Source organism: Solanum lycopersicum, chromosome 3, assembly GCF_036512215.1.
Source record: "Solanum lycopersicum chromosome 3, SLM_r2.1".
Classification (NCBI taxonomy): domain Eukaryota; kingdom Viridiplantae; phylum Streptophyta; class Magnoliopsida; order Solanales; family Solanaceae; genus Solanum; species Solanum lycopersicum.
In genome coordinates, this window is record NC_090802.1 from 63,519,243 (window position 1) to 63,543,269 (window position 24,027).

Below are 24,027 nucleotides of genomic sequence, written 5' to 3' on the forward strand. Positions count from 1 at the left end.
AATATAATCAGAATTTTTTAATAATTAATTTTGAAAGGTTATATATATATTTTTTATAAACATGTTGGCTAAATCAAATGTTAAAAATAATAATCAAGTGAGAGAGAATAATGTTTTTCTTCTACCTCCTTAGCCTTAGTACTTCATGTTATTACTAAACGAAATGACTTAATGGATTCTTAAAACTTATTACGTTCGAATTTAAACTTGTCATTATCTAGTTAATTTATTGTAATAATTATTTCACAACTTTATTATCATATGAAAAATAAAAACACGTCAAAATTTAATAACTTCCCTATTATATAGTGCATATAGTTCATTAATTTAAATATAACAGAACTAATTATATATTAACTTAACTTTACAGAAAAAGGGAAACTGCAAATATAAAGTTAACTGTTCAAATCAAGCTTTGGATCTATTTACGTTATAAAAGGATTTATATTTTTGGCTCCGCCCATAACTATAAAGCTTAAAGCAACAGCCAATTAAAGAAAAAAATAAAAATAAAAGTAAAAGTAGAAAAGGAAGGATTCAGAGGGCACGTGGAAAAGCAACATGCAAAGTTTCGGATCCATAAAACCCGACCCATTTGTTTGATCCGAACCGCATGTTTGCCAACTTTTTCTAATTTTTTTTATATATATAAATCAGTCCTCCATGCACTACTCTCTCATTTTTTCGCTTTCCAAATTCCACCGTTTCGATGGAGTTGATGAACCGCATTTGCTCTGACTCTCCATACGTATGTTTTCAGTACTTACTTTCTCCTAATTTCACTAAATTTTTTACTCTAACAAGTTTATACACACTTAATTTTGTTTTCAAGAATTCGATTCTTCCTACTTTTCTGGAATTTAAATATGAACTGATTTTTGTTAGTTGTTTTCTTTAATATCGGTAATTCTTTTGGCAAGTATATCAAGATTATGATCACTGTGTACAAAGTGGGATGTCACTTTTTTTTTTACTTGGTACTAAAAGAAGAATCTTGTTTACATTCTTGATTTCTTTGACATCTTCTTTGAACGATTTGCCTTAATTACTTGGTCTTAAAACAAGAATCTTGTTACATTCTTGAATTCTTGAACAGTTTGCCTTGCCTGCAGTAGGTTATTCTTTTTCTTTAAGCCATGGGTTGTCCACTGATTCTTTTTTTTTACACAGAGTAATTAATTATGTGAAACGTTTTCTTGGTTTTATTTCGGTTTTCTTTGTAAATTTTCAAGATTCTGTGTGGTACTGAGATGATTTCTTCTTGGTGTAACTTTAGTTCTCTAAGTTTGGATATTCTTGGTTTTTTTAATTTTATTGTTAAGTGTTTAAAGCAAGAAACTACGTGTACATTCTGTCTGAGACTGAGAGAGTGGGTGAGCATGTATGTGGATCATGAATATCACTTAATTAAATCTTTTTCACTTTCTCTATATGGTAGAACTTTGTATATTGTCGTTTGTGCTAGTGTTCTCATAATTCTTATGACTTCTGTTTTGATTTCTGGATGGTTAGGTTTGGAATAGCGACGGTGTTTCAGAGTGTTTCAGCAACTTATATCCTTCGAGTTGTGTATTTTTATATGCTAATAAAGTTACACCAATTGTTGTTACTGTTTATTACCTTAACCATATTCACAGTATTAGGTTTTGGAGCCAATATCTTGACTATTGTTCTTGTTGCTGCTATAGGAGCGGGTAAAAGGAGTTCCAAAGATGGAAGTAGGGTATGTTCATTGCAAGAGAAGCGCATAGCATTACTATAGTTTGTCATTTAGAATTTAAATGATTGAATGCTTTATGGAGGGTTTAAAAGTGAGGCAATGGATTTTCGGTCTGTAAAAGTAGGACTCTATCAATAAGTATACTCCTTCCATTTAGGGAAGTAGATTTCATTTGCGATGATTCATATTGGGAAGTAAAACACTTAATTAGATTTGCATCTTAATGCGTTTTTCGTATCTGATTGGAAAATTATGTTAGCCTTTATCTCTATTTCTTGGAGAAGGGAGGGTGATCATATATTTTCTGCACAGTTTTTTTAGGTTGGATAATCATCAATCTGAGTTTGTGATCAAATTCCTAACTGTTGAAGAAACTAGTTTTACTATAGGTTACGTATAATGTGAAACTGTGTTTGTGATAGTAAACATAATCCAATTTTGCTGTCTGAGGTTCAGTTGAGTTTTCTCATTAAAGGTGAATGGTTGTGAAGACTTGCATTAAAAGGAGTATATTTTGGGGAGAAAAGTGATTAGACTATAGTATGGAAGAGATTGGACAGGAGGCGTATTCAGATGTTGATGAGTTATCAAAATTCATTAGGTTCAAATTAGTAATGTCCATCATTGCTCTCCTTTTCCTAGATGAGTATCAGTTTCTGGAGATTCAGTGAAGAACTTTTATGTAGGTTAGCCTAGACACCAAAATTATAAAACTAAAGGAATTTTGTGTAGTTTAATGAATATTTTATTATAAGAAGGTTTTTGGTGCTATCTTTTGGCTGTGTAGCAAGCATGGCATAGTCAGGAACATGCAAGCATAGATTGTTGCAGTAAGATACTGACCAAAAACTCCAAACATTTTTTGTCTCTCATTTCAAGACAGAGGCGGCACTATATTGTTATTGAGCTATAGCTTCAGATTTAAATATTTACCTCACATAATTGTTTTACCTATTAGATAACATCAACTATTTCTTCCCCTGATGTAATTAACAGGAAATGAGGAAGTTTATCAGGTTTTGGTGTTTTGTGCAAGGAAAGTATAACATTGTTATTTCTCTGTTCACTGCTGTCATTGTGGCTTGACAATTGTAGTTATTACAATTTTCTTAAATCGCATAGGATTTTGGCACATAAGAAGGTTAGAGATGAAAATGCATCTTGGGAAGTGTTCATGTCATTTATCTTTTGATTGTATGCAAGGAAACAAACGAGGGTCTTTGATAGGGTTCAAGACCCTGTGTAGAAGTCTGAGGTTTCACTTTATATTTATGTTTGAGTGAAGAATATTGGGTATCTAGCTATTCGGTTAGATTACTTAGAGCCAATTTGTTTTACATAATATTGTACTTTGCATGCTGTCTTGGTGCTTTATGGAGTTTAATTAACTAATAGATGACAAAATAGTATTTTTCTTATTTATTTATGATTAATCTTTTCAATTCTAGGTTTGAATTGCCTTATTTCATGGTTCTCATTCTCCTAACTTTCTAACTGCTCTTTTTGACTTGTAATTGAGCCAATTATTTTTATCGAACTCTTCACCCAATGTAGTTGGATTAGTAAATTCTTCATGAGGTGTTTCCATGGGCTAATGGTCTACAGGGATGAAACAGATATCCGTTCTGGCAAACGTTTTCTTGCATCTGATTCCTGCTTTAGGTGCAAGCATGGCACTCTGTGACTTGGTTGTGCTAATCAAAAAGATGTTAGATAGTTCTCATGTTCAGTATCATGAATGGCTCTTCAGGTTTTCACAATTGTCAGTTTGGGTGAGCTTTGCACTTCTCTACCACATTATGAATTTGTTTGCAACAACTTCCATTTCTCATCAGGCATACTTTTACAGGCTACCATTCTGCTGGTCTTGAAGTGTGGGTACTGCTATGTTGTTTGCTGCAACCCCATCATGTGTGTTTGGTGGATGTTGAAATTTCTTCTTTTAGTACCTCATTTACAAAGAGATTTTACTTCTCTTCAGGTACAACTTATAATTCTGAGGAAATTTTGTCTGGTTTTCTCTGCACCGAGTTTCTTAAAATAGTGGACATGTTGGATCTGTGAAATTTACTTTCTCGAAAGCTCAGTTTTTATGTGTTAGTAAATGCATTGATCAGTTTAAAAAATGTACCTACAAGTAAAAATGCTGAATGTTGTTGCACTTCAGAATCAGAGTTTAATTTTTTTGTTACTTTCAACTCAAATTCTCGTATTTGTTGGGTATTGGTACTTTATTGTGCATTGATATTGGATTCTTCTAAAAATGTTTTTTCTAGGCTTGACTAGTGGTATATTTAACAAGTATGCAGCAGATTACGGGTTACCACCAACTCTGGTGTCAAAGCATATTATTAGATTCTTTACATTAAGCTGAAGATAAAGGTGGTATTATTATCTTATGAATCTTTTTGGTCCTCATGGATATACACATTAAGGTCTCTGAACCAACATCTTATGTGAGAGAAAATGTCTGTTCGGGAGGAGGCTTTATTGGTCTTGAACAATTGTTCATGTTTGATTCTTGATACTTATCTTGCAACATTTATCACCTAAATTCTGCAGATAACTGAGTGTTGGAAGAGTCTAATATGATTTTGCTGTTGCAGGCTCTTTTGTGTCTTAAAGAAGGCTTCACTGCTTTAGTGGATATAAGTTTTGGAGTTTTGATTATTATAACCAGAAGTACAACAAGGCCTCAGAGTAGTAGGTATTTCCTCTCTTGTTTTTGGCATAATGTAATTGTAATGATTCAAAGATCCAGCTATGGTTATGTCATCTCTGCTCCTAGCCTCCTTGTGTAGTGAATAATCACATTGAACATCTACATAAAGATTAGAGGTTACCTGAGAGATGAGAGGCCGGAAAGAAAAAAGTTAGTCATCCTAGTAAGGAGTAGTGGCTGATAATTTTAAAAAATTAGAACTTTGTGCCATTGATGATTATGGATAACATATACACTATTAGCATTAAGCAGTGAATGCAAAATAAAAATAAAAATGAAAGGTATCTTTTCTTGAGATGAAAACAAACAAATGCAATGGATTTAGCATAACACCTCTCTCAAAGCAAGTTTATTTCAAGTGTATTAAACATACTGGAGAATGAATGACAAAATGTAATGAAACTTAGCTATGGTCCACAGATATTTTTACCTGTTATTTGTAATCCAAAATGGGATCATAAAATATTCTAATCCTCTATCACCTTGCTAAGTTAATATGAAATTACATCCAGATTTTGCATATTCAACCAGCTATTGGATATGTATAACAGTTTAAATGTTGATAATCATCTAATCCCTTGAATGCATGTTACTTTGACTGTATGAGCTTTTCAAATTTTAATATGTACACAATAATTGTCTTGCATAAAAGTTCTCCTTTATATATACCTGCATTGTGTTGGGTGATATAATCCATGCAGGTGTATAGAAGTTTTTTCCATTTCATCAACCTGGAGTCATCATATATTTATTTTTTATCATGTATTTTCGACATGACAATATGATCTGGCAACAATTTGTCAGATTTTGTAATTTCATATATATTGATCAAACACTGATTTGTCACTTAAAGTTCATTTATCCAGTAGGTAATACATTTGTGTGTCTTTTTTTTCTTATTCAATAATCACTTCATGGTTAATTGCAAAATAAACAGTTGCATGGAAGAGGAATTACTTCTGCCCAGAAAAATGGACACTGGTCAAGGTAGCTCCAGAGGAGTGGTATGTATATCTTTTCCATTGATTAAGATTTTTCATCCTATTTAATATTTATTGAATTTCATCATGGTATTGTTGTATATGAAAACACTGACACCAGTTTTATCACTTTGGAGATGTCAGAAAACACTAGTTCTCTGTTTTTTTTTTTTTTTTAAAATGTCATTAACTCTGTACGTTCTCTCTGTTAAATGGTGAGGAATGCATCTTCCTTTCTACTTTGTACACAAGCGAGTATTGGTTGCCTATAACATTTAGTTTCTATCTTCTATCTTCTGTTCATTCTTATCTTGGGACAATGGTTTCATTGGATATTAGTCAAAGGGTGTTGTATGCAACTGCTGGAATCTGATAACATTCAAATCTGTCAAACCCGTAATGGAACGCGGAGTAAAAAGGCAGCTTGACTATGAAGATTTACTTGAGCTACCCACTGATATGGATCCTTCATCCTGCCACACTTTGCTGTCAACATGCTGGAAAGCTCAACAAAGAAATGAATATTCTCATCCTTCATTAATCAAAACAATATGTCGTGCATTTGGATGGCAATATTTCCGTTTAGGTCTTCTGAAGGTAATATATTACCACTCTATGTTAGTTTCGGAAAGTTAGAAGAACCAATGTGTCAATGTCACCTAGCTGATGCTTCTCTGATAAATTCATTGATAAGAAGTTGTAACTATACGACTCGATGCATATACATTGGTTTGATGCTGTATAATCTCAACGTAATGCTTCCTGTGTATGTTGTTGTTCTCTGTGTGAACTTGCCAAATTTTCTCTTTTGGTTTTAGGGCTGACCAGCTAACTCCCAAATTATGCATTTATTACACCAGAAACTTGATTTATAGAGATATATATTAGAGAGACTATCATTCTTAATTATAGTTCTGTAGGGATAGTGAAAATTGCAGGATACTACATTGTGACCAAAATTTTGTGCTAAGTGTGTGACCCCACAAGTAAATTAGAAGATCCAATGATTCATTTTCAGTTCCCAATTTCGAAACCCCTATTCCGCTTGTCCAAAAATAAATACAGCCCAACAGTTCCCATCCCCAAATTCCTGTTAGAAACACTCAAAATCTCACTGTGCTAGTTTTGTTCTCTTAATATAATTCAAACAACTCTAGATAACCAAATCAAAACCTTTACCATGACCTATGACTAGACAATGAGAGTCAGTAGAATAGGACAAGCGAACTGCCTACTGATTCCATAAAGGTTTATTACAGAGAGCTTTTGCATAATGCAAGCTGGTAACTGATGAAAGTTTTTTCTGCTTTTTGGTGACTAACTTTTTATATTGCATACCACAAGTTTTTGGTGTTTGCTTACGTGGCATCATAGGCAATGTTTTTTTTAAATATAGGGACTAGTTAGATCTCAAGACCAATATATGAATTTGATAATGCATTCTTTATTAAAATGAAGTACTGAATTTGTTAATACCTTTTTTGATCTTGTCAATATATTCAAAAAGTTGTAACATTTCTCGATTTCGTAGGTTCTTAATGACTGTCTCAGTTTTGCGGGTCCAGTGCTTCTCAATAAGTTGATTAGCTTTCTACAGCAAGGTTTGCATATACCGATATTTCATTGTTTTCCAGTATCCTTCAGATTTTGATTTTAATGAACTTAATTCATATTTTTCACTGGAAAAATGATTATTTCTCTCTTGTTTTTGGAGTCTTTGATATTCCAAGACAGTTGCTTTTCCTTGCGTTTCAGCTGGCATAACAATTAATGCTCTGCTAGAGTTGATTATAACCTTGTTTTACACAAATGCGATCAGAAGTTTCTGAATGATTTCTCGACAAACAACATAATGCCTTCATAGAATTAATTCTAACCTGATCTTGGTACATGTTCTGTTGAAATTTTCAGAATCATCAATCTTGTCTCCATTCAGTTGCTGCAAGTCCTCTTTTGGCTTTTTACTGCAGATGTTTAGTCTCCATCAATCATTAGAGTGTAGCTTTTTAGTTGAAGCTACATGCTTTCTTTTCCTTTACAAGGATTGTAGTATCTTCTGATCTAACAGTGTTATTAACAATGTTTGGCTTTAATTTTGTCTGACATCGAACTCAATTTAACATTGATCAATTGACTATTCATTTGATAAGTGTGCCAGATGTCTTCATGACTATTCGTTGGTTCTTCTCAAACATTCTCAAGGTCGAATGACACTTTGTGACTGGTGTTCGTACTCTTTTTTAACAGGTTCAAGAGACTATGACGGCTATATTCTTGCACTGTCCTTGGGCCTTTCTTCTGTCTTGAAGTAACTTTTACTCTTCGTTCCTGGAATTCACTTTAATTTCAAGTTATGATATGTTTTGTCTTATTTCAAGTTCTTCTTAAGCTACATGTTGTTCTTGGTGACTTTGTAGCAGAACTCTAGTTGCTGACAGAATTCTGATGCCCACTGTTGTCTTGCGCACACATAAATAAAGAAGAGAAAATAGGTGTAGACTAGCCTGTCACAATCTACATATCTAACTGTATTATGAGCATTTGGGATTTCAAGTTGTATCTCATGGTAACTAGGTTGTCACAATCTAACTGTCTAACTGCTTAAGGTGTTAGGAAGGACGTGTTCATATATTTTTCTGTGAAATCTTAGAAGAGATGTCACTTCCATGTATAATAAGCTATAAGCATGTGATCACGTTGGGTCTTGGATAGGTGTAGACTTTTACTTTAAAATTTGCTCTTATCAACATTTTCTTAGAGTGGTTTATTTCATCCTATCTCTGTATCACCAACCCTTGTTAGAATTTGCTTTAGTTTTTCCCTTTTGAATTTGAGTTTTGGAATATTCTGTATTGGAAATGGAAAGTGGATTTTAATTGGAGTTCTATACATCTCATGTTTTCTCTGTATTCTTATTGTGACAAGCTTACTACCTGATCTTGTTATCTATATTCCAAATACTTCTCATACTAGCTAGCATGCAAAATGTCGTTCTCGAATTTGTCTGACCTTTTTAGTTATATAACTTATATTGTATGTTACTATTAAGCTCTGATTATGACACTAAGTATCAGAAGTTCTTTGTGTAATGCTGCAGATCGTTCCTTGATACACAATATACTTTTCATCTTTCAAAGCTCAAGCTCAAGCTAAGATCCAGTATCATGAGTCTTATTTATGGAAAGGTGAATCTTCTTTATCAGCAATAAGCTATTACGAGTTTCATCTTTATCATCTTGAAGAGTCTGTTCTATAGCCACATTACAGCTGTCCATATTGCATCTTTGTATCATACTATTTATCTTCTTATTTGGATATGTTCATTTTGTGATTTATATAATGAGTAATTTTATATATAGACCATTTACATGGTAAAGTGGTTTTTTAATAGCTTCTTTGAATTTGGACAGTGTCTGGTGTTTCTTTCTTGTCAAATGAGGAAGACATCTTTTGTCATTGTTTTCTAGTGAAATTATCTTAATTTTTTTAGCTTTCAGATACTAGGTCTTAGCTTTTTAAGGTCTGAAGAATTAGAGATTCCTATTCCAACTGAAAAAATGTTGTTGTTTTCTTATGTTCTCAACTGTATGATTTTTGTCTTTCAAAAGCCTAAACTGGAAATTTTTACAATAACAACTATGCTTCAGTCCCAAACAAGTTCGTGTCAGTGATATGAATCCTCATTTACTATGTTACTCTTATAAACTCATCTCCGATATTATACAAATAAAAAAGAAAAGTACTCGAAGTTCTTCATTCAGATTATTTCCATTTGTGTATTTCTCAAACTCGGAATGTGTCCTAAATGAAATATTGACATTCATTTTGTGTTTGGTTAAAGCAAGTACATTAGGAGTTTTGAGTTTTTTAGATAGTAGATATGATCGACAATGATTTGAGTGACGTTCTTATACTAATTGTTGTTGTCTAGAGTACTAGTGAGAAAAACAATACATTGGATATTTGTTCCATGTTAAGGGTGTCCTACTGGTCTTCATAACTGAAGACTAGGTAGGAGGGCCAAGCTCCATTTGCAAAACCCAGGTAATCCACGTGGAGAGTACCTTTTTATTTATTTTGAGTATAATGGCCATAGGATTAGTGATATATCTACCTTTGTTTTTCTATAGGTGTGGCCATGTGTTGTATACCACTTTTCAAAGCCTAAAGTGGCTACTGCTTACTTTTCAAACTTCAGATCTAAGTGAAAGATTTCTATCTACAAGATATTTTGTGACTAACAATGCCATTTTTTCCTTTCAAGTGTCTTTCTGTTAGTTTGGCCGAGAGATCAAAATTTTCTGAAGGAGAAATTCAGACATTCATGTCTGTGGATGCGGATCGAATTGTGAACCTGTGTAATAGTTTTCATGATATGTGGAGGTTAGTATTTTCTATCCCGAGAAGATCAGTAACAATGTAATTGGTTGGTCCATCACCCCCACCCCACCGGCCCACCCCCAACCCCAAAATAAGATATTCAAATGTAGATGAATAGAACTTCCTTTTGTTTTCTAATTTTTTTTATGGCCGGTTTTCGAAAGATCTAAGTAAAGGCTTAATCCATGCAGTAGTGGATGCTTTTCTTTTTTGTAAGTTATGATATTTTATACATGGTATAACAGCGCTAAATAGTGCATTCAAAATTACAAAGTGTGCATAGCCCTGATCATATATAACGTGGAATCTAAATGCAACTAAAATTTGGTATGATGGGTTGTGCTGATAAATCTTTGACTTCGAGACTTTGTGTTACCTTTGTTTCTTATACTCGAGTCTCGATGCATATTCATGACTGAATATTCATGTATTTTGTTTGATGATGCCACTGTTTATTTCACTATCTGACCCTCAATCTTAGCTTTTCTGGGGATAAATAGTGATGAATTGTTGCTAAAAAGATTGGTACTGCTCTGCAATATGTTGAACAAACTGTAATGTGTTAAATCAGGGTATAGAGAAAGCATCTGTTCGTATGCATTTTTTCTTTTGTTCTTGCTCTTCTTGTTGCTTTTGTTGTTAAGTGCATCTAATAAAAAAAAAGAGGACTTTTTCAAGATCTACCTTAAACTCACTACTCCTCGTGACAAAGTGTGCTTATTTGAAATGTGATGAAACATATTTGAAGCCTTTCTTTCCAGATAACATCTAGCATTCTGCCTTTCTGAAATGATCAGAGCTCTAATAAATAAAGAATGAAGTTTCCCAAGCTTGGATTTTGTCCATTTTTCCTTTTCTTGGTTTCTGGATGTATTAATCATAAAATGCATCAGTTTGCCATTGCAGATTGGAATAGCTCTTTATCTCCTGTATACACAAGTCAAATTCGCATTTCTTTCTGGAATAGCTATAACAATATTGCTAATACCAGGTACTAGATGACTCTGATATAGATTTGAACATGCTGCAAAATTAATTGACAATTTAATGCGATGTGTTTGCCTAAATACGAAGCGCTCATATTACAAGAGACAACTATATGTTTAAGTTGGTCTGATGGAAATATGGTGTTGCTATGATACTAAGGATATGGACAGCTTGCTTATTTGGAGATTTTGTTAGTGATAAATATTGATTAGTTGTCACTAGAAACGTTGTTGATATGATTGTGTTGTGCTTAAAAATTTTGTCCAGTAAAACTGTCAGTATTTTCCATAACCATGGTAATTTGCAGATCAGTTTTCCTTGATGAGAGGGATTGATGAAGGTTTAGTCCCTGGTTTCAGGAGCAGTTTATTTTTTTCGACTAATATAACATATCAGCATCTGTAATAAAATCAGTAGTCTTTGTTGTTTAAAACCTTGTCCTAGGTCGTTCTTGATATGCCAAGGTCTTACCGGCTTAGTCAATTCTAGAGAAGGCTTGACAATTGTTGTTTTTTGCAGTTAATAAGTGGATTGCAAATGTAATTGCAAAAGCTACAAAGAGCATGATGGAGCAAAAGGATGAAAGGTATATGCCAGCAACTCTTTAGAGCCTCGCTGAAGTTCATATGGGACTAATATTTTGGTTGCAGTTCTCTTTTTCTTATTGTTTTATCTTCTTTTATCTAATATCCAATCCTGAAATGTATATTCATTCATTATTTAAACATTTCTTATCATAAGAGAAGTATATTCATTCATTATTTAAACATTTCTTATCGGAAAAAAGTATGTTCATTCATTATTTAAACATTTCTTATCAAGGAAAAAAGATGCATGTTCATTCTATTTCTTTACGTAAGATATTGGAAAAAGAAAGTGTCTATTGGTCCGCATGTTTGATAATTACAATTTTACAAATTTCTTTTCTAGACCTGGCAGAGAGTTTGTAGTTTGTGACTCCCTGAATATGATCATATCTCTTAACATTCCTTTGCAGTTTTTGTCTGGTGACAAAAGTTGCTATAGATTGTTTACTAGAATTAAGTAGAGTCAAATCAGTGTTGCATTTTGCTGATACTAAGAAATAGTTCACATCTTATCGGTGATGTTATTTTACGTTGTCGTGAAATTATTATGTTGCCTTTTTTCTGAAGTGTTTGTTAGCTTACAGAAAGCAAATTTTATGTGTGTGGTAAAGGGAGACATATAAATGAGAGCAGATAGGTTTAATATGCAACCAGACATTTAAGGCGTCTACTTTGGTTGGATTTGATCAGATAGCAACTAAAGATACCAGATGGTTGCTGGTAAGGAAGTGTTGTATGACATAAGTGAACAAGTTGAAACAGTTCTTTTCCTTCACAGAGGAGAGATGATTTGTATTGTGATCTTGTCACATCATTATATATGGCTGGCTTAAGAAGAATTGAAATAGAGCCCAGGGATAATTTTGAAGATCGAATATTGTTCCACCTGCTTAGATTCATGCTGAAGTTATGATCAGGCCTGAATGCTGGACCAGTTAAAAGATCTGTACACACTTAATCAACAACAGTTTCTGGAAGTATTATCTTGTAAGGAAGAATTAGCTTACTCAAAATCAAATAGTTTAAAGAGACGTTCTTTTAAGCTGCTGACTTTCCATACTTAGGTCGATTCTGTCATCATGTTACTAAGACGTTGGACGTTCTTACATTATCCATCTAGTTCCTTCACAAATAGGAAAGTGCTGGTTGGATTCTTTTCAGAGTCAAGCTGATGGTTCTACTTGTTGAAGAGAAGTATTTAAAAGATGGTTGTTTGTGTATACTTCTTAGGGTGGGAAGGAGTAGAAAATCTTGGATGCATATCATGTGCGGGTTTTTTCATTAAAAATTACAAAAGAAGGGATGAGTTATGTCTTTTGAGTTTTTGTAATTAACATTCTCTATATTTGTTATGATATATTGTCCATTCCTCTTTGCAGGATAAGAATGACAGCTGAGATTTTAACACATATACGTACTTTGAAAATGTATGGTTGGGAGCTACTTTTTGGAAGTTGGCTGATGAACACGAGATCGGAAGAAGTAAAATACCTTTCGGTGAGACAATTTTCTTCTTCTTTCTAGTACATTTTGTTTGATAATAGCATGAGCCATATGACTTAAATCTTGAATGTAAGACTTTTTCATGTTAGACTAGGAAATACTTGGATTCATGGTGTGTTTTCTTCTGGGCAACAACACCTACACTTTTCTCGTTGTTCACATTTGGACTATATACTTTGAGGGGCCATCAACTTGATGCAGCAACGGTACAATGACGGATTCTAAACTACTTGCTTACTTCAGTTCTTCTTTTTAATCATATACATTCCTAATTGTTTGGTTAATATTGCAGGTTTTTACTTGTGTCGCACTGTTTAACAACTTGATTTCTCCATTAAATTCATTTCCGTGGGTCATCAATGGGTTAATTGATGTAAGTTTTGGAAATTCTTTTCTTTGAGAAATTATCCTCCTTTATTCTATAATATCTTTCACTTTTTTTGTTTTGTTTTGCAGGCTGCAATATCTTCCAGGAGGTTATGCAAGTATTTATCTTGTTTTGAGCAGGAGACAAACATGGAACAACCAACCAATTGTTCGGTTTTCTCATGCTCTAATAAGAAGAACGAATTGCAAGATGCGGCTGTTGTCATCCATGATGCATCTTGGACATGGTCGAGCAGTGACGAGAAGGAAATAGATTTGATTGTGGATCCTGTTAATCTTCTTATTCCGAAAGGTTTACTGGTTGCAGTAGTTGGAGAGGTGGAACTCGACTTGATACTGTTATAAATTATTTATTTTATAGCCGTCAGCTTATAAATGTAAGAAAATATGGAGCAGCATGCCTTATTTGACATGAATCTTGAGCATCTTAAGCCTTTGTTCTATGTTTTTCACTTTAAGGTTCCCTTTTTACCATTCACAAACTTTTTGGTTATCCGGTGGCATTTCATAAGTTGATGCAGGAAAAAGCAAACTAAACAAATTTTGAATCAAGTTATATTTGATATTTGTACACTTTTGTCTTAAAAATGGATAATATGTTTAGAATTGTAATTGCAAAGCATCTGCTTTCTTATTGGTGCAAAAATGTGTTATACCTGAGCTAGTCAGGAGTACTGCATATGTATGACTTTCTATTTGTGCCTCTCTTTTCACCGTGTCCTGTTAGAGAAGTTGGAGATATGATTATAGTTGCAGGAAAAAAATCTGGATCTATATCTATGAGATCTTTCTATACTGTTGCTACATGCAGTCTAGCGCAGACACTTTCTTTATTTTAATTCGCCTTAGTTCAGAGTTTGGTGTTTATAACTGTAGGGAAGAAACTATGGTTGGTGCAATACTGTTTTACAATAAGAAACTATACCTCCCTTTTCAAGCATATGTAATGGGTGTAACATATGATGCACTAATTTGCTTGATTGATGTTATCCAGAGCTTCTACTCAGCAAGGTTACTTCCCCGAAAAACTATTGTTTCTCTTATTATTATGAATAACTTCCTTGCAGGTTGGTTCAGGGAAATCATCCTTGTTGAATTTGATTTTGGGGGAAACGAGGCTAATCAACGGATCTGTGTACCGCGATGGTTCTATAGCATATGTTCCGCAGGTGCAAACAAACTGCTGTTAAGATTTGATGTGTTATGTAGCACTCATGATCACACAGTTTGCCTGTTTTCCAGGTTGCTTGGATTCTCTCAGGAACTGTACGTGATAACATTTTGTTCGGGAGAGAATATGATCCAAGGAGGTCTCTTTCCTTACATTTTGACAAGACGATAAGAATTTGTTTGGATAAATTTCAGTTGCATCGAGTTGTTAGTTCTCAGTTTTGCATTTTCAAAGTCCCCATTCTTCTGGTTAAACTCAATGTTCTTGGAGATGATATTTTGTATGCTTGTACCATTGAAATGCATATCTGAAGGTTTATTGAGGAGTCACTATTTAACTCAATCTTCTTGGATTTTGATGGGAACAGATACTCAGAAGTTTTGCGAGCTTGTTCCTTGGACTTTGATATTTCCAGAATGATGGGAGGTGATATGGCCTTTGTTGGAGAAAAAGGATTTAACTTATCTGGTGGACAGAGAGCTCGTCTTGCACTTGCCAGGTGACGTGATTCTCTCTCTACAAATTGCCAAGGTACTTGTCTAGTGACTGAGTACTGAATTCTTTGATCTTCTGACAAGTTTTTCTGTATCTGATAGAGCTGTTTATCATGATGCGGAAATATACCTTCTTGATGATATTGTCAGTGCAGTTGATGCACATGTTGGTAGTTCAATTCTACAGAATGCAATTCTTGGTCCTCCAATGAATCAGCAGACACGAATCCTTTGCACACATAACATTCAGGTTTCCATTGATCGACTTCCCTTTTCTGCTCGATCTAATAGGAGCTTTTTGAGATTTCTAAACATCTTGTTGAACTCATTTATAATTTGTTTATTCTCTAACAAGAAATGCTGAAATGCCAGTTCACGTCAAAGATTACAAGGGAAATAATTAGAAAAATATCCATAGGAACTTCTTTTAAGTAATGCGTGAAGGCAGTTTTGACATGATCAGTACGGAGATAGCCATTGTTTTTTCACAGCTCATTGTATTTGCAAGTACGAACCACCTTTCCTTAAGAAAAGTATAGTTGGCATTAATCATTGAGATGGATAATGCACGTGAATGTATCATTGTCATGCAAGGAGTTTTGTGTATCTATCTCTAGTGCACATAGTTTTTTCCTATATTCAGATGATACTGATCAGAGTTACAGAACAATTTTTTCTTACTTCGCATTTTAGTCAAGTATGTATAGTAATAATTAGATCCTGTATTAAATGAAAATGGCTCATTTTAACAAGGATCTTAACTCAAGTGTAAGATCTGATTAAAATTTACTTCAATTGATCCCTGTGCATTTCTGGAAAATCTGTATGCAAGTTAATTTGTCTTTTCTTTCTAATGACATGAAGTTCAACTATCAGTGTGTACGTCACAAGGTGTGTGATGTTGATTCACGCACCAAATTATGTTGATGAAGCAATTTACTATTTGTTATATTGGATTTTTTTTTCAGAAAGAACGGGAAAATGCACTTATATTCACGAAGATGCAGTAATATTAGGCACAGCTAACATCTTTGTTAATAATTGACTAGATGTTGGCAATACCGAGGAACATTCATTTAAGATATTTTAAGTAGTGTTTGTCTTAAATGTACTAATATAGTCTTTTACTTTACAGGCAATATCTGCTGCAGACTTGGTGATTGTGATGGATAAAGGACATGTGCAGTGGGTGGGAAATCCAATTGATTTTACTTTTCCCTCTGATGTAGCATTCTCAACAATCGATGAAGTTAGTAGTTGTTCTGAAGTTCAACAGCAGGATAAAAGATCAAATATTTCAAGTGAGATCCAGCAGAGAACTTCAGAGGCTGATGTTATATGTACTCCTGATGAAAATCAAGGGACTGATGAATCAGAGGCTCGGAAAGAAGGAAAAGTTGAAGCCATTGTATACAAGTGAGTTGTCGTTTTCTTTTAACATTAGATAATTCTACAACACCAAATACACTTCATTGTCTAGCTAGTTGTAGTTGTGCCCGTGTCGAATCCTCCAAAAATGCACTACTTTTGGAGTAATCCTAAAAAAACGCGGAGGTACTTTGAAGAGTCTGGGCAGCATATGTTTTATTAGACTTTTTGTGGTAAGATCCTGCCTGTGATGAATTCAGTTTGATGATTTTGTCATTTTATGTCTTGCAGGAGCTATGCTGTTTTTGCTGGTTGGTTCATCACAATTTTAACATGCCTCTCTGCGGTTTTGATGCAAGCTTCTCGTAATGGAAATGACATGTGGCTCTCATATTGGGTTGATACAAGTGGAAGAAACCAGAAACCATATTCAACAACTTTTTACCTGGTAACTAGCCAACTACTAAAATTGTGTAGACCCTCACCAAGTCAGTTTGTTTCCCCAGCTTTATTATCCTTTATTGGAAAGTTCAATTATAGTTGTAAGACTTCCCTGAAAATGGAAGAATATTGAAGAGCGCTGTCTTTGCGTGATATATCGTCTTCTTCTATGCATCTCCTATTATCAACCGAAGAGAAGATCTCATTTCAGATTCCAAGGCATGGTGATTTCTTAGAAAATTCTATTGATGTCGCAGGCTATACTCTCTCTCTTCTGTCTGGCAAATTCCTTGCTAACTTTAGTTAGGGCATTTGCATTTGCATTTGGTGGGCTGCGTGCCGCTGTTAAGGTGCATGATCGATTATTAGAGAAGCTTATGAGTGCGCCCATTAGCTTCTTTGATTTGAACCCAACTGGAAGAATTATAAACAGGTATATCTGATCAACCAAGAAATTAATTGCTCTTTCTTTTGACATTATGTAATATATACTGACTGGAGTATGCAGACTGTCCTCAGATCTGTACACTATTGACGATTCTCTTCCCTTTATCCTCAACATTCTGCTGGCTAATTTTGTTGGCCTCTTGGGGATTGCAGTAGTACTGTCATACGTGCAGGTTAGCTAGTTCCTTGTTTTAGAACCTTCCAGGGTTCCTTTTTCTAGGTTATCTAGTACAGCAGCCCACTTTTTGCTTGATAGAATTTCTGCTTATAATAGGTTATGCATGTATGCAGGTCATGTTTTTGTTTCTGTTAATGCCTTTCTGGTACATCTACAGAAAACTACAGGTAAGTTGCAAAATTTCTATACATCTCACTGATTATCAGCGACACTCCCACATAGTGCACATGCAGCGTAGCACATAATATCTGGGAAATTTTGATATATTTATTCATTTTAGCTTAGTGAAACTTGGGTATCTAGGGATTTGTTTTTGTAAGATATAAAGCTTGTCGAATATGGGGTATTTATAGATAGAAATTTTTCAGTAACCTATTCATGCTGCTTAAAACATGAACATTATAAAACAACCAAAATTTCTATTTGCAACTCCTCCTGTTTCTCTTTTCATGTTACAGCACAATCTGAGAAGTCATGCTCTTGATCCACATTGCTAGAATATCAATTAAGGTTTTAATTAAATGAGCTTTTTCTTGAAGTCTGTATAAAATATTTTGATGCGGAATGCAAAACTTGGCCACTGTAATAGGTAGTTTCGCTTTCGATACTTTGATTTGACAGAATAACTGAATATAAGATCTTCAGCTGTATTACAGGTCAACATCACGTGAGTTACGTAGATTAGACAGTGTATCTCGATCACCTATATATGCATCTTTTACAGAGACTCTGGATGGATCATCAACAATAAGAGGCTTTAAGAGCGAGGTAATTATATCCTGTTGTTTAAATTAGACTTCCCTCTCCTAGGAGCATCTCTGTCTTTTCTTTCCGGAGGATATAATTTTTTATTCCTGCTTAACAAGAGCTTGTTCTTGTGCTTATCCATATGTGCCTATTGAAAGAACTTTTGACTGCTTCACCTTGTGCGATCAATCACATCTTTGATCGAAAGGAGGAACTACTTTAAGAAGTTTCTGCTGACTAAAATCTCCCTACCAAATTTTAGTCCAAAAATTATGCTTTTCTGCTCTTACCAAGGATTTCTGAAAGTTTTAACATGATACAATGACAAACTTTTTGATATCTTGGTAGGAGAGTGAGAACACACGTTATCTTTCTTTTGAAAAAATGCATCTGTTTGACAGGACATGGTCACAAGTCAATTTTCTTTCTTTTGTTAGTTTTTCATTTATCCTGTCCTTCGATAATGCATATTTATAAAGATATCAGGGGTTGAACATCCCCATATTGAGGAACGTAAGGTTGCAGTGAACTGAAAATGCAGTAGTTTAGTAATTTCCCTTGTACATCACACGATGAGGGAATGAAGTTTTTCCCTACATTCTGCCCTCTATAAACAGCATCATAAAGAGCTCCTTCTGGCCTCTTCTTATTGTGATCCTATTTGTGGAAATTATCATTCTGAATGCTCTGTATTCCAACTTCTCCAAGGGGAATTCGTTGTCCAACCACCTGTTTCTCCATTCTGAAATTCAAACAAACTCTACTATTGGGCAGGATCTTTTTCTACTCAAATTTAATAAGCATCTGATGACATATCAGAGGACTTCGTATTCAGAAGTAATAGCAAGTTTGTGGCTCTCCCTGCGCCTTCAGGTATGTCTTACACTCTCAGTATCACTTTAGGGGAACTACTACTGATTTCTGTGTCACCATTTTCTTAAGTTTGACAATTGTGATATGTGACCTTTTGTGGGTACGCATTTCTCATTTGTGTATGTAATAACATAATACTCAAAAATTGATGTTATCGTGATACTAAACGCTATCGTTGATACTGAAAATTTATTTTTTCAGTTGCTTGCAGCATTTATCGTCTCATTCATTGCGGTGATGGCAGTTATCGGTTCTCATGAATACCTCCCCATCAATTTAGGTACTCCAGGGTTGGTAAGTTCTTAAGTGATTCTTTTGCTCTTGACCCTTTACTGCAAAGCAATCATAATCTTCTCTGAATTTGATTTACCGGTTCTTAATGAACAGGTTGGTTTGGCTCTCTCATATGCGGCTCCAATTGTATCTTTACTTGGAAGCTTCTTAACAAGTTTCACAGAAACAGAGAAAGAGATGGTTTCTGTTGAGAGGATACTACAGGTGACTAAATTTATATACATTCATAAAAGCTTTATCACACAAATTGAGATCTCCTTCTTACTCCACATTCTATAGTATATGGATGTCCCTCATGAAGAAGATGTTGGAGGTTATCCATTACATCCACAATGGCCACATCAAGGAGAGATCAATTTTGTCAATGTGACTCTTAAGTACAAGCCACAACTCCCTCCTGCCTTGTGTGGTGTTTCCTTCACCATTGCTGGGGGAACACAGGTCTGTTTGTCTTACATGATATTCTACCTTACTTGAGAATTTGAATTATGACATATGCAAAATCATTTGAATTATGACACATGCAAAATCACGCGTCTATAAGATGGCATAAAACTATCCCAAGAGATGATGGTTGGAATTAATTAAGTGTTACTTCTCTGTGTTACAAAAAGACGGTTGTTACTTGTATATCAAGTCATCAAGCTAATTGTATGATTCCTTGTATTCATTGGAATTAAAATGAAAGTAGTTTCACTGGAACTGTAGACAGCAACCTTTTATGATGATAAAGCAAATTCACTAACACTGTTTGGTGTTCCATTATCCGGATTCTCATGTTATTAATGGTAAGTGATACTTATATTAGCTTTAAAAAAACGTAATAGTTAACAGAAGTGTTGTTTTAATTTGCTTTATCCAACCCTTAAATGTTGTGATGAATATTCAAAGAAACTTTAACTTTTGCAATTTGTTAAGTTTATTATACTGCTTTTTGGATCTCTTGGAGAGTTTTCTGGCACTAGGGCAATGCCATGAATCTCATCTTTGAAGATATCAAGATGATCAAATGTGTCAAAAGCTATATGTCAAGCATGGGTAGGAGGGATGGGATTCAAGTGATGTGATATTTTGTATTGCTTTTCTTTAAGTGTTACCCAGACCCCAATTGTGGGATTGCACTGGGTATATTGTTGTTTCTTGAAATGTTAGCTCCTCCAGACTCCAGTGACGTTGACATTAAAGGTTGCCCTGTTACCTTATCAGGTTGGTATAATTGGAAGAACAGGTGCAGGAAAATCAAGTATTTTGAATGCCCTGTTTCGGCTCTACCCAACATGCGGAGGATCTATCATGGTTGATGGAGTAAACATTGCTGGTGTTTCTGTCAGATATCTTCGTTCGAGCTTTGCTGTTGTTCCCCAGGCTCCTTTCTTGTTTGAAGGATCAATAAGGTAATTGACATAGAGAGACATTTGTTGTGACTTCTTCAGTCATAATGTCTTAGAACATTCCCTTCCTTTTAACCTTGTGTAACATCAGTACTGGCCAAAGCATATGATTATATTAATGATGATTGGTTGGCAATATGGCTTCCCTTACATGTCTGCATAATAAACATCTCAGGAAAAATTTAGATCCATTGCAAGAGAACATGGATTTTGAGATCTGGAATGTCCTAGAAAAATGCCACATCAAGGTGGAGGTAGAAGCAGCAGGTGGACTGGATGTTCAACTGAAAGGGTCTGGAACAGCATTTTCTGTTGGTCAAAAGCAGCTACTCTGCCTAGCACGTGCTCTCCTCAAGTCCTGCAAGGTTGTATAATGAGTAAATCGAGTTACTACGGAGGTGTGTACATGGAATGGAGGAGAGCATACTGACAGGTTTACACTTTTCTGCAGGTGCTTTGCTTGGATGAATGCACGGCAAATGTGGACACTGAAACAACTTCAAAACTACAGAAAACTCTAGCCACCGAATGCCATGGAACAACGGTTATCACAATTGCCCATCGCATTTCAACAGTTATGAGTATGGACAATATCCTGATTTTGGATCGAGGGTTCCTGGTAAACGTACTTTCTTGACAAGCTTCCCTTCGTTTAAACTGTCTAGACATAAGAATTGAATCATAAGAATATAACAAAAGTAGCTGGTTGCTTTGACATTTTTTAAGTCTCTTCGGGCTAATTATTTACTATTATACTTATCTGGAAAGTAGGGGTCAAACATTATTCCTTAAAACAAAGATTGTTGTTTTAATGTTCGGAACTTGGTTTAAGGCCCTACTGATATGAACAACCAAACAAGTCTTGGCACTCAATCTAGTGATCATCCTACTGGTGAACATTCTACAATATTCTTCGATTATTAGATTGATGCATGTTATATAAGAGGAACGAAGCAGAAAAAGAAAGATCATCCCAATTGTGATTGTTCTAGTTCCTCATTTTACTTTTTTTTTTTTTTTTTTTGCTTTACAGGTTGAACAGGGTAATCCGCGGATTCTTCTAGAAGATCAGTCATCCATATTTTTCAGCTTTGCCAAAGCTTCAAGAATGTGATGTAAATCTTCTTGAGTTGTTTAAAAAGTAGTATTGGCAACTGGAAGGATCTGTATAGTAGATAGAGCTAGCTTTTCAGAAGCACTCAAATCTTGTTTTACTTGTAATTCTAGTAGTTGCTACTTGCTAACTTATTAAGGTCCTGAACTGATTTTCAAGTGTGAAGTTGGTGGTGTACGTTAAATCCAGCATCTTAACTCGAAATGCAGCCTGAGTTAATTTAATAGAAATTATAACTTTTTCCTACGAAGTAACTGAACTATTTTTTTGTTACTATTAAAGTCATTGCATATAATCTCTTTAAAAATAACTTTGGCAGGAAATCAAATCAATCTCACCAGTGCCACTATGAAGTTTTTTTTTTTCACATTTGGTAAAAGTTCATTTAAACTACGCAGTTGCTTCATGTGTTCCCATTGTAGATTCACAAATGAATTCACCATAATAATTTGAAAGGAAAAAGGAAAAATAACTTTTACTGTTAAAATAAAGTTACTTTTACTCGTACCGTTATTAATCTCGTTGTTTTGTGTCCTTTCAATTGGATGAAAATTCCCAAATCTACTAAAATTGTTTAATTTTCCTTAAATTATCTAATTTTAACTCGATCTGATTCACTTAATTATAGAATTCATTTCCAAATTGTCAACGCATTTCTCTTAATACTAATATTTGATACTCTTTATTTTTTCACATTTGGTAAAAGTTCATTTAAACTACACAGTTGCTTCGTATGTTCCCATATCTATATAGCCTCATTACAGTGAGTTTTCCTTGTATTGTAACTTACCAAAACTGTGGCCAATACTTAATAGATAGTTATATTAAATAAGAATTATCTTTATATGATTTTAAACGAAATCATAAAGAATGTAGATTCAGAAATGAATTCACCATGATAATTTAAAGGAAAAAGGATATTTTGACCCCTTCATTTTATTTGATTGACTATGCTTTTACTGTTAAAATAAAGCTCGTATTGTTATTAATTTCGTTGTTTATGTCCTTCAATTGGATGTATATTCCAAAATCTACTAGAATTATTCAATTTTTCTTAAATTATCCAATTTTTACTCGATCTGATTCACTTAATTATATAATTCATTTCTAAGTTGTCAATGCATTTCTCTTAATTAGATACTCTTTATGTCTCCTTTTTTTTTTAAATCAACAATATAACGAACCACTACTAATTAACAAACACGAAAAATTATTAAACTTTATATTTTGGTGGTGTTTCATGATTGGTTTGTCACTCACTGTTTAGAGAAGGGTAAAGCATAAAGCAAAAGGCAAAATGGTTGCTCGTGCAATTTTCGGTGAATATGACTAGACGATTGATTTTACACCAGCCCATAAAGTTAGCTAAATATTAAAAAATTTAAAACTAAAAAAAAAATAGCAACAAGAAATAAAACAATATATAGAAGTCTATTGCTGGTGAAAATGGCCCCATCCCATTTTTATCAATAATTTCTATCGCTAAATAGCTTCCAGCTAATTGAATTTTCATATACGTAGACGCATAAATTTATTTTTGAAAAAGGAAGCAAAATGACACATCTTACTCAAGGGTGGTGTGTTGGATTTTGCCATTTTGCCTACATCTACAATCTTACATGTTTGTCTTCATCAATTGAAGTAATAGAGCCAAATAACACATGGCCACTACCTATCATAACCTAATTTTTTTTCATTTGCACAAACAAAACATAATGTAAATGGCTTAATTTTATTAACCAAGTAGTAATATTGTACTAAGAGTGTGATTAATCAAGTCAATCAATAAATTAATAGTATAGTAAAGTTGCTTTGCTTAAAAAGCAATATAAAGTTAGATAGAGACTTCCACAATTGCATAGACAAAATAAGGAGACAAAGCATTTGTTTGGCTTTTTGGATATCCAATTATGACCCATCATCTTTTTCTTTTTTATTCTTTTTTCAACCTCAAAAATTATAGTTTTGTTTCTTTTTTACTTTTACTTTTTATGTTTTCACTACAATATTCTTGAATCATGGATCCAATGTTCATTTTTTTAGCTCATGTGTATATATTATTTAGGAATCAGTTTGACAGTTTTCTTTTGAAAATACTCATTTTTATCGATCTTAACGAGGTAAAGCTAAGGTCTTTGTATATTCTATCATGGCTAGATTTTACTTGTGAGAATTCACGAGATATGTTACTCTTTACGTTCTTTTTTAGATTTTAATGTTGCGTTTTTTCAAGAGACAATATG

The 24,027-nt window shown here is 34.0% G+C and overlaps 1 protein-coding gene across 3 annotated transcripts; it reads left to right on the top strand.

The window, feature by feature from the left end:
* The first annotated feature begins 630 nt into the window (after positions 1-630).
* On the top strand, positions 631-22,034 carry ABCC3 (ABC transporter C family member 3). Of its 3 annotated transcripts, XM_004236397.3 has the most exons (36): positions 631-748; positions 1,513-1,553; positions 1,636-1,723; positions 3,337-3,492; positions 3,570-3,701; positions 4,327-4,427; positions 5,380-5,446; positions 5,762-6,019; positions 6,954-7,023; positions 7,670-7,730; positions 8,520-8,607; positions 9,687-9,805; positions 10,696-10,793; positions 11,309-11,375; positions 12,756-12,873; positions 12,969-13,085; positions 13,172-13,252; positions 13,336-13,584; positions 14,334-14,435; positions 14,509-14,576; positions 14,805-14,936; positions 15,034-15,181; positions 16,067-16,347; positions 16,591-16,747; positions 16,998-17,173; positions 17,249-17,360; positions 17,479-17,532; positions 18,011-18,133; positions 18,887-18,985; positions 19,187-19,279; positions 19,373-19,483; positions 19,559-19,720; positions 20,486-20,673; positions 20,846-21,035; positions 21,122-21,289; positions 21,704-22,034. In XM_004236397.3, the coding sequence occupies exons 1-36, from the start codon at positions 710-712 to the stop codon at positions 21,782-21,784; spliced, it is 4,395 nt and encodes a 1,464-aa protein (XP_004236445.1). In that variant the 5' UTR covers positions 631-709; the 3' UTR covers positions 21,785-22,034. The 3 variants fall into 3 exon arrangements, with proteins under 3 accessions (XP_004236445.1, XP_025885942.1, XP_010318703.1); XM_010320401.4 differs by lacking the exon at positions 631-748 and having other exon boundaries at positions 1,510-1,553; positions 3,326-3,492; XM_026030157.2 differs by lacking the exons at positions 1,513-1,553; positions 1,636-1,723 and having other exon boundaries at positions 683-748.
* The last annotated feature ends 1,993 nt before the right edge of the window (positions 22,035-24,027 follow it).

What these genes read in the sequence shown, in the direction of transcription:
- ABCC3 (XM_004236397.3), top strand. Translation starts at nt 710, where the DNA reads ATGGAGTTGATGAACCGCATTTGCTCTGACTCTCCATAC. An exon ending in TGGTTGCAGTAGTTGGAGAG is followed by an intron (nt 13,585 to 14,333) that starts GTGGAACTCGAC and finishes ACTTCCTTGCAG; the next exon opens with GTTGGTTCAGGGAAATCATC. An exon ending in ATTCAACAACTTTTTACCTG is followed by an intron (nt 16,748 to 16,997) that starts GTAACTAGCCAA and finishes TTGATGTCGCAG; the next exon opens with GCTATACTCTCTCTCTTCTG.